The 11,168-nt window shown below is 30.4% G+C and overlaps 1 protein-coding gene across 8 annotated transcripts in view; it reads right to left on the bottom strand.

The window, feature by feature from the left end:
• Nucleotides 1–11,059, bottom strand: part of LOC132938394 (putative phosphoenolpyruvate synthase) — a 16,552-nt gene extending 5,493 nt beyond the window's left edge. Inside the window, exons 1-15 of one of the 8 annotated variants that reach the window (XM_061005194.1) lie at nt 10,938–11,059; nt 8,871–8,945; nt 6,942–7,041; nt 6,725–6,869; nt 6,412–6,520; nt 6,258–6,296; nt 5,879–5,962; nt 5,357–5,542; nt 5,068–5,183; nt 4,878–4,986; nt 4,508–4,688; nt 4,224–4,369; nt 3,319–3,564; nt 2,170–2,323; nt 825–936 (exon numbers count right to left, since the gene is read on the bottom strand). In XM_061005194.1, the coding sequence (XP_060861177.1) occupies nt 825–936; nt 2,170–2,323; nt 3,319–3,564; nt 4,224–4,369; nt 4,508–4,688; nt 4,878–4,986; nt 5,068–5,183; nt 5,357–5,542; nt 5,879–5,962; nt 6,258–6,296; nt 6,412–6,520; nt 6,725–6,869; nt 6,942–7,019 (1,705 nt within the window). In that variant the 5' untranslated portion in view covers nt 7,020–7,041; nt 8,871–8,945; nt 10,938–11,059. Of the gene's footprint in view, nt 1–824; nt 937–2,169; nt 2,324–3,318; nt 3,565–4,223; nt 4,370–4,507; nt 4,689–4,877; nt 4,987–5,067; nt 5,184–5,356; nt 5,543–5,878; nt 5,963–6,066; nt 6,200–6,257; nt 6,297–6,411; nt 6,521–6,724; nt 6,870–6,941; nt 7,042–8,870; nt 8,946–9,073; nt 9,221–10,937 lie in introns of those variants that run through there. The other 7 variants (XM_061005197.1, XM_061005192.1, XM_061005193.1 and 4 more) reach the window with 7 other exon arrangements.
• Nucleotides 11,060–11,168: the final 109 nt, after the last annotated feature.

Genomic DNA, 11,168 nt, shown 5'->3' on the forward strand with positions numbered 1-11,168 from the left:
TGTTATTTTATTAATAGTGGCATAAATGCATGACAAGCGTGTAGAAGGAGGTGCCAGAATGGGTATTGCACTATTTCTTACACTCACAGTATTTTATTTTTTTATTTATTTATTTCAGCGTAATTCAATCATATAGTATAGGTAGGTAATAACTAATAAGTAATAATCGTACAATTCACAAGTAATACAACTATGAATGGTATGAATTGGTTACGAAAAGTATACCAAAAATCGAACATGAAAAAAAATATGAAAGCTTCTGAATTCATACTATCAAAAATAATATAGTGGCTTGGCGAGGCGCGTTGGCTGCTACCAGTCGCTGCTACTAGTTCCCGGATGGGTGATCACCCGGGTTTGTAGTAGTAAAAACATTGCCACATATACATGTGTTTGTTTACCTACTGTAACAACCGTAACAACACCTTACCGTACTAACCTTATCTACCACAGTTTATAACCCCTACAAGAGCTAATGGTTTTAGTCGCCGGGCTTAAGATCAATGAAAAAAATCATGATAATCTGACATTTAATTTACTAGAAATTCCTATATACATATATTATAGTTTATAGTGAGTTGGAACTTGGCGCGTATTACAATACGGTTATAGTTCATAAGTTTATTATATTAGTATATTTTTTTATTTTTGCTTTATGGGTCATTAAGGCTTTTTGCAGCTTCTACTAAGCCCCTCCACCTATTATGGCCAGTATCAGTCTTAATATTAGTATATTACCTATATATAAAGCTTATAATAAGTGATTCGATTTCGTATTACCTATAACCTACATAACCTGACGGTCAAATAAATAATATATTTACTTGAAGTTGCCTGCAGAAGTTCCGCAGAAGTAGTGAAATTGTCATGGACTGCCCCGAACTGCAGTCTAGAAACAACGACCTCGTGGGGTTCGACTGATCCCGACACAACGCCCTATTAGAAGTAGAATGTTAGTTTAGGATTATTTAGACACATTTACTTATAGTTACAATGTATGTGCTTTAGGGACTAAAATTAGGTACAACTGTAGGAGTGTACGACACACTTTGTGTAATGTGTATGGTACGAGATTATGAAATATTGAGTGTGAGTAATTGAGTACCTACGAATTTAAAATGTGTGTAGATACTATCACTGTGTAATTGTGTATACAGTAGCCTTTTTATGAAACTTGGTATACTTAATTGTTACTATAATTATTCACTTTTGATTTTGTTAAAAATTATTTGTAATAGTGTAATGCAATAGTATGTATTATATAGATTTTGAAAATAAATAATATATTTTTTTTCAATAATAATCGATAGTTGTCTACGGTTTCAAATTATAGGTAGATATTAACTGCAATTTTGTACTTTTAATAACAACCACGGTACGATTAGTGATAGATAAGAATATAATAAATCCATCTCGATGTTTTAGGAACATTTTATTATAATATTATGTTCGTGGTTTGGAACACAGTTTTCTATACTAAGTATAGGTAATTAGTAGCTTTAATTACTAGTTGGGGACTACGTTAGTATAGAAATATACTTTTGTTTGGAACCGATAAAAGCACATGGAATAAAGTATATGAATTATAAATACAAAATTAATTTAATTCTATCGTCAATTGTGGTTTTGTGGTGGAGAGATAAAGGCGACCCTCCCCCATGGTTAATTTATTTTGAATACGTAAATAGGCATTTAAAAATAATTATTTACTGACAATTTATTGTTAACAGTAAATAATATTAATATATTAGTTTTAAAATATAACTATAATAAAACGTAAATGTATGTTAGGAAGACATTCTTCAGTAAAAGGATTGTAACAATTTATTGTTATTTTTATGCTATGGTATTAAATGTACCACAACGTCCACAACCCTTGACATTTTGTGTTAATAAAAAAAAATTAAAATATTTTGACTGATATTAGTTTGAATTTGTTTATTACTGTCTACAGGGGAAAATCCTCCTACGGAAAAATAAGCCACACATAAAATGTGCAGTACGAAGTTTTGAATTTAGATATTTTAGGCTATGAATAATTGTAAATGATGGGGGCCCTTTGATCTCGTTAGTGATAGTGCATTTAATGGCAGCTTCTAACTGCGGCGTATATAAAGAGCCCCCCCCCCAGAAACAAAAGTTACGCACATGGTTACTGGTTAGGCTTACCGCTTTTTCAAGACCATAACTCGCAGCTACGGTGATCTTCCTGGGATCGCCGGTGTTTGGGTCTCTGGAGAACGCGACTCCGGCCACTCCTGGACCGCTCACTTGTTCTTGCACGATCACGGCCATGTCGCACATCAACGGCTGTCCGTTGTTCCTGCGAAAACGGGCGGGGTGATAATATTTTATATTGTACAGAAAAACCACGATTATAAGGCGTTTATAATGACGGAAGCACCACAGATACCGTGGCGGTAGCGGTATTATATTATAAATCACATTGTTTAATATATTATGTTAATTGTATATAATTATTTTATTTTTAATTGTCAAGTCCATTTAGATGATATCGGCACACTATTTGTTTTCTCTCTGACTCATGATCAACTTTGTGTCGTTTAGTTGTTAGCTTAAAATATATTATATTAGAGTGCATTAATCTATTATCGAACTAAAGAACATTCGCCACTGTGTGATCACTTCTTACATTGTCTTATTTTATGATACTTCAATTTTATAAAGCGAAATGAGCTTTTTTAAATGTAACATTTTGCGCACTTATATAAGCCATGACTTGCTTAAAAACTGAAATATCGTAAAAAGCCAACATATAAGAACACAGACAATGTTCTTAATTCATTAAGTCAAGATAATAGGCCAATTCGCTCTAATACCATAGCTAACTAGACAAAATTGGTTCTACTGAACGCAAATTTACCAATGTTGCGTGTAGGTCAGACAGAGATAACCAAATATATAGTGCGCTGACATCCTCTTAAGTTTAAATTTTCTGTAAACTAATATGTATTTTGTGTTAAATTGTATACTATTGTCTATTGCGCATCAAGCACGCTTGTTAATAATAACTAAATAAATGATATACACATAGGTGCAACTAGGCAGGGGCTTGGGTAAGCTTAGTCCCCCCAAATATATTATTATATATTGGATAATAAGTCGCGAAAAATGTTTTATTCAATGAAAAATAAAATTGGCTAAGAATGATTGCAAGTATCCAATTTAGTAAAAGGGTGTAGGGGAAATGTCCACACAGAAGAAACTATAAGGATTAAAGCCCCCCCTCCCCCTTACAAAAAAAATATTTAGTCCTATAGTTGCACCCATGAATATATTTACGCTTGTACAACGTACTTTCGGTACGTCAAAGCTCGCGCCGAGAAATTTGACGACCAACATTCTATAACGGCTTCCACGATGTTACAAGTACGACCGGTACAGCCTAGAATTGTGACGTATTGGCCGGCAGAGGACGTCGATTCGCCGTCCTCGAACGTTCCAGACGAACGGACGGCGTACACGCGGTGTTCGTTTACGCTGTTCGAAATCGCCTCCAGCAACTCAGCGCACAGTTTCGTCGACCGCCACTGATCGTTCAACCTAAACGGGACAATACAATACAATATTATCTATACATATTAATAAAAGGCAATGTTTGTGTGTGTAACTGTGTAAGCAATCTACAACCAAGTCTATCGCACTCGTTGTTCTGAAATTTGGTACATGGATAATCCTGTACCAGAGGGTGTGTATCTTGAAGACAAAGCTTTCCATTTTAAAAAGAAGCTCACGAGGGGATTAGCTGACCCACGAAAAACAAATATTCTTTTGTTCGTATAGGGTTGCAAAAAATTAAAATAGTTATGGCGATTGGATGAAAAGTTTTGACTTGTTAAACCCGAATAACTGTGTAAAAAATCTGTGAAATTTACGTTTAACAGAGTTTAAGAAGGCGTAAATCCACGGGTATTTAAATTGTCACGGGCAGCGCCACGGAGGATCAAATAGCTATTATAATATAACGCGTATTATGCACATATATACCTGTAATAGGTATATATCAGAATCAATGCCGTATCCATACATTTTTTTTGGAGGGGGTCCAAAACATGCATATTGTAATTTTATTGAATTTTGGTTTTAATATTTGGTTAAAAATAACACATGTTGGAGAAATTTCGGGGGGGGAGACCCTCTGGACCCCCTTAGATACGGCCTTGATCGGAATAACAGAGAATAATGTTTTTTTTTCTGCTTACCGTTTACAGTAATCCGCCATCTGTTCGAAATCGCTTTGCTTTGCTTTTTCGATCGCGTTGTCTAAATCGATCGACAATTTTTTATTTTCGTTTATATGAGTTCTCATCGCCACTGTCGTGATGCATATACCGTCCGGGACAATAATCTTCAAGTCGAAACAACATAAAACATAATATTATCATACTAAAAAAACCATTAGCGCTAATTTCTCATAGATTTCGTTTTCAATAATCCAAAGCGTATAATGTAGTAGGTAATACGCGTTTGCGCGTGTGTAACTCACGTCGTTAATCAGACCATCGACGATTGCTTTTTTTAATTGGAACAAAGATTTTGCTTTGTTCCCTACTATATTGCTGAACATGCACATCTCCGAGGCTAAGTTTACGGTTAAGCCAATTTTATGATCGTTTACAGAAATGTCTTCTGCAGATTTTACTATCTTGTCAGTTTTATCTACATCTCTGAAAGTCCATAACAAATGTAATTATACTTCTATATTGTTCGTATAATAGGTACAGGTAAATTAATAATATTATGAAGATATTAATATATTATATTGGTCACACAGATACAAGATGACGGATGTTATTTTTATTGTTTTACGTTTAAATACGTAGTATTGTGCCGTTAAAAGCCGTTTAAAATATTACTTGAAACATAGAAGTATTCCTTTAAAGTCGTCTCCAAGAATGATTTCAATTGATACAGTATTTAAAATGACAGTCGCTTGGCTTTTTAAACTTGCATTTAAACTGAAATCTATAGCACAAAAATATAAAATCATAGAAGTAGCAAAGGATTTAGAAAAAAAACGTTAAAAAATATAGTATATGTATTCACTTTTATGATGTATTTCGATTGTCGGATTGTCATTTTCTTCACTTATGAAATATATTCCATCAGGTGTGAGTATTTCGTGTTCTGAAGACGTTTTTAAATGGCCTCGGAAGTTTATCCTAAATTCAGCGCAATATTTATAGTACAAAACTAATTAATTTGAATACAATATGGCTTATAGTTTATATACCATACTAAAAAACCAACTGTAGACTATAAAACATTTTAAATTCCAACACCTAATACTTTTCACAATATTATAGAAAAAAAAACTCATAGTTATTTATTATACCTTTCTAATTTCTGAACGGAACACATTATATCAATGTTCATAAATCCAACAAACGCCGAGTCTTCGACTGACATATTCCACCGTCTTAATTTCATTGCTCGCATGTTAATCATTTCCGTTTTACCGTCTACGACCATCGAACCAGAAATTTGACCAAACTGATCAAATCCCAATAAATTGTTGATGCTAAAACCGTGTTGTAAAATTAATATATATATATATAGATCCTAAAACGTTACAAGTAGTGGCGTATACAAGTGGTGATGTGGGGGTCAGATCCCCCCTTTATTGGCTTTAGAGTGGATAATCTTCCATATTGTGTTTGATGTGAATTTTAAATCAATTCAAATTATATTCATTGTTCCTTATTGTTAAATATTTTACTACTTAAGTAAAAAGTTTTGAGAGGGTGGGGGATTTTTCAATTTTCCTCTCGCATTTAGCTATGTAATCTTTTTTTTTGATCCTCTACCCTCTTTCAGAAGTCATGTCTACGCCACTGGTTACAAGATGCATTTATACTAGTCCGGATCTGTATGGTCGATTTCATGTTTGAAAAACGTATTATTTTTATCGCAGTACACTGGAAATCCGAATGGCTTCCATCTAAAAAATTAAGCAAGAATAAATCAAAATGTTCATAACTATATAGGTATATACTATATATTATATATGTGTGTACACATAGCTGATGGTATAATAATTATTACTTATTAGGTAGGTATACAACTTTTTTGAACATTATTTAAAATTTACAATAGGTATTTAATACCGTTTTCTGGCCATATATTTCGGATAAGAATTTTTTTTTATAAATCGTATCGTCGGTATGTATCTAATTATCTAAATAATAAATATAGCTATCAACCAAATTAAAAAAACTATTTATAATAAAACTTACAAGAAATTCATCTTCACGTGACAATAGTTCTCACCATTTCTATATAGGTACATAAAAAAATATATATATATAATAGCCAATAGGTATATGTAAGTATTTATGTTTTAATTTACATAGTATAGGTAATATAATATATATATTCTATTATTCTAACCTTAGACGACCACTGAATACAATTCTCCATGTTCGCATAGGAACTGTACATTGAAATTGGAGACTGGATGTTTTCCAACTAGAAAATTCATAAGATCCTCTATTCGTTTCTAAAAGAAACAAAAGCAAGGAATATGTATACTTATTTGTTGTTGGCCTATTAGTTAGGTATTATTATGCAAGGTCGTCAATCAGTCTTCATAAAAAAAACAGATTCGTGATAAACTTTAGCGATGCAATTAATTAATAGGTAATCTATCCCCATTTAAGACATATAATTTATTTTATGTAAATTAAGATAAGTATATAGGTACCTTGATTTGTGAATTCTAGTCCGGTAGGATCTCGGATGTGTATTAAAGAGTTAGATTGTTTTAAATTATAATTTTGATTAACGCATAATATAATCATATTTCCTATTTTGTCAGTACCAAAAAATACCATTAAATCTTGAACCTCCTACACAAACATAAGACGTAGATAATTAGTACTATATACTAAGGGCATTATTATAAATTATAATCGTCTCACATTATTTCGTTCGTGATCCAATAAAATATCTGATACCGTAGGCGAAGAAAAACATAATCGTTGCCGAAAATTGTCCATTTTTATTATTTCTTTATTAATTCTGAAAAATATAAATAAAAGTAATCTTGTATCTAAATCTATAGATATTGCATTTCTGAATAACAAGGGCTCGGATTTATATGTAAATACATATTTTCTCTGCGACATGATAAACTAATTTCGGCAAGTGATAAATATGTTTCATAAGATTTTTGATAAAACGAGCTATACCTTTTTGATTTTACATATTTTTACATATTTTGTCATAAATACATGTTTTTACATATTTCACAACTATTCAATTTTTCAAACTATATTTAGACAGTTATACTGTTTTAATGTCTTTTTTTCAGGGTTCAGAATTATTGAAAGGTTATCATGACTATATATTATATCTATATTATACTAAATAAATAAAAATTAATTATTACATTTTACTTTATTATTAATTATTATAAAAATTTTACAATATCGGCGATCTTTTGGATTCGAAAATTTAAAAATTGTAATCAATATAATTAGATAAATATAAATTTTTTATTACATTTTATTATATTATTAATTATTATTATTATTATTTTTTTTTTTTTTTGATAATACATATTTTGAATTCTACAGCACATATTTATGTAAATATTTTTGAAGTATAAATACATACTTTGGTTATATAAATACATATAAATCCGAGCCCTATTAATAACCATATAATTGAGAAATTTCTTAAATTGTATTATAATAATTAAAACTGTATTAACATTTTTTTCTAATTAAAGATACTGTTTTATTCCCTCTTAACTTTACAATGTTGATTATTTTTATCTCAAATACTATTGTTAGACTAAAATCATGCATACAAGCCTAAGCAGGTGAAGTTCTATTTGTATCAATATGATAATGCATAATATAAGATAATTTTTACATTTGTCTAATTTCAGTTATTAACTGTAGAATTTTGCTGCTATAGTGCAGAACTGCAGAAATAAAGTGACTGATGAGAAGGAATCTAGATGTCTAGCGGTGGTCTAGCGGTGGGCGAAAATTGTAGGTATGCATTTTCTAAAAGGACATTTTATTAGGTAGTTTTATGATTTGTGAAAATATACGGTTTTTATTCAAAATAAAGTGTTCCAGAACTATACACTCTGTTGAACTTGTTTGAGTAAACGTAAGTTTGGCCTGCAGTATAAATAAAAGTCTCTAATACAGAAATTTAATATGTAACTACATATTTTTTTTCATTTATAAAATATGAAGCCATTATTATTATTGTATCATAATAATATAATATAATAAGCTCAATAGAAATATTCCGATCTAAATCATGAATTAATCTTTCATACCTTACATGTACTATAGCAAATAAAGAAAGAATAATATTAATAAGTCAATAAGTGTCAAGTATGCATAGTAGAATGTTGTCAGTTGCATTAGATAATGATAAAATGACACGTCATAATATCGTCCACTAATTCTTATTTATTTTTTATGTTTCCCCGGATTGACGACAAAGAACAAAGATGCCTAACAAATTACACTTGTACGTACCTAAGTAAATATTTTTGGTTCCTAAACCATTTAAACATATGTTGCTAGGTATACCTGGCAATTTTTCTATCAATGTATGCATTAGCTGCAGCTACTGCTAATATTATAATACACGCAAATAAGATCGATATAAGCATTGACATTATAAATTGACATCGGATAATCATATGGAAATTCATGACTTTTTCAATAAATTGGGAATATTTTGGTAAATTGTGTACGAGAATAATATTTTTGAATATAATATATTACATTAATTATAATGATTATAAAAATGATCACTATATTAGGTTTAATTTTTTGTTATGTATAAATACCAAATATTTTATTTAGCTGATAACTCACTGAAAACGTAGGTGTAGGTAAGTAGTCAATACACATAATATGATAAAATGATTCTAACGTACACTTATGACGACTCTGAAAAATGAAATAATATAAGAGTAGGTATATAGGTAATAATATATGACAAATAATTGAATGATTAAGTTTTAATTTCATGAAATAACTCGACAAACGTATAAAAAACGTATAACAAGTATAGGTACCTACATATTTTATCTATAGATTAGGTTACCTATACTTGTAGAATGTTTTTAGAAAAATTTTAAACCACAATCTCAGCGAAAACTATCACCGTACTGGAAACGTTTAGTATATAATTGTCGGAAATCCAATTCTCGACGATTTCGAGTCAGCATTAAATATGTAAAAAAAAACATTGAACACGAATTATTTAAATGATTGTATTACTGGCCCCACCGCTATTATATATTGTCTATATAGGTACTTTGAGAAACTACATAAGCTAATCGTCGTTTGGTAAATACATTAAACATGAGTGGAAAATATGCGTAATCGAATTTCGACAGATGCATTAATTTCCAAGTGTTTACAGATAAAAAAAAAATCGGACATTCAAATAACAAAACAAAAACTAATTTTTCTTCTATTTTTGTAGTCGAAGCACAAACAATTAGATTAGATACTATTGTTCGAGACTATTAAGTCACATATTTTATCAAGCTGTCGAGAACAACATAAAAATATGCAATTCAATCGATAATATTATTGACTAGGTAGATCATAGGTAGGTTGTACCTTGTACCGATATATTCTAAATAGCTACCAGTAGGTGGAATAATAATATTTCAAAAGCTTCATAATATATACTCCAGTGATGCCCAACTTTTTTTTTGTGTGCATACGCCATACAGTTTATACAGTGTAATATCTTATTTTTGTTTTATTTCATACTAGTATTATAGTAGTTATCACATTTAAAATTTTGATATTTTGTAAATAGTATTTTTTATATACACAAATCTGTCCAGAAGTTCCATCACTGGATGGATTCTTCCTTCAAGCCTCCACAACCCATCAACTCCCACAACGCTTGTACTTATTGTAAAAAAACACATTTATACAGATTGTATAAATAAATATTGTAACAAAAATAAAATTAAAAAAAGGTAGGCATGTGGGGGTCGCTCTGCTGTACAATAGGTTACAAGTAGGTCACTGTAATGGATGGTGTTAAATTTGAATTCAATGATATAATATGATATCATTAAGAAAAACGATTCTGAGCGAAGACGGTCAGTCAGCCTATGATATTACTAAGTATATTAATTGATGTCTTGATGATATTATTATTGTGAATAAGGTAATTTATATATTTACCTATTTACGCGGAACCTTGTTTTAAATTTTCAATCCTTGGCTATAAAAGTTGAACATTTTATACATTTTTAACTACAAAATTATTATTAAATTTTAAATTTGATACATTTTGTCAAAATTTGGAATTAAAACACTTATAAAAAAAAAATATTTCTTAAGTATTTTTAATATTTTTAAACTGCTATTCAAGCAATATAATATAAGGAGCTTTGCATTAACTGTTGACGCTTTTCAACCCAACAAATACAATTTTCTTGATATTTATAGAAAAAAAACTAAAAAATTAAACAGCTCAAAAGAGTCAAAATATTTTCAAAATTTTATGGTGTTTAGAAAATGAAAATATAAACATTCAGTAAAATGTTCACGTATTTACAGGGTATTCGCTTTTGAAGTAGAACAAAATAACAAAATCGCTACACGAGAAATCAAGTGAATATTCAATCTTGTAAAAATATGAACTTCAAACGCTCATAAAAATTTATTTTGACTGGCTCGTGGACATTTTTTTTTTTGAAAAGGTACACAAACTTGTGTGAATAATCTTGTATTACATTTTCAAATCTTGGACTTGAAAAGAAATTTTATTTAACGTTTTACAATGTAATACATTTTATTACCACTACATTTTAACCCCCCCCCCCCAAATCGGCTACTCGTAACCACGGTAGATGATATAGCATCTACCGTGTTCATAACACACGCAAGAACAATAATTTCATCATTTACCTGCAGCAGGCGGTGGCTATAAATTTAATGTACGCTCTCGGTGAAAAAATAACCGCCACTGGTAAACGTTGAAATATAACAAATTGTATGATTTAATTATTAATAATAATATACGAAACGAGCACGGAGCACGGCTATACAGATATTTAGATGTACCTATTACGGCTGCGCTGTAGTTGTTGCGCGACGGTTCGCACGGCGTCAAATGTTCTTATCAAATTGAACGGAAAC

Source organism: Metopolophium dirhodum, chromosome 2 (assembly GCF_019925205.1).
Source record: "Metopolophium dirhodum isolate CAU chromosome 2, ASM1992520v1, whole genome shotgun sequence".
Taxonomy (NCBI): domain Eukaryota; kingdom Metazoa; phylum Arthropoda; class Insecta; order Hemiptera; family Aphididae; genus Metopolophium; species Metopolophium dirhodum.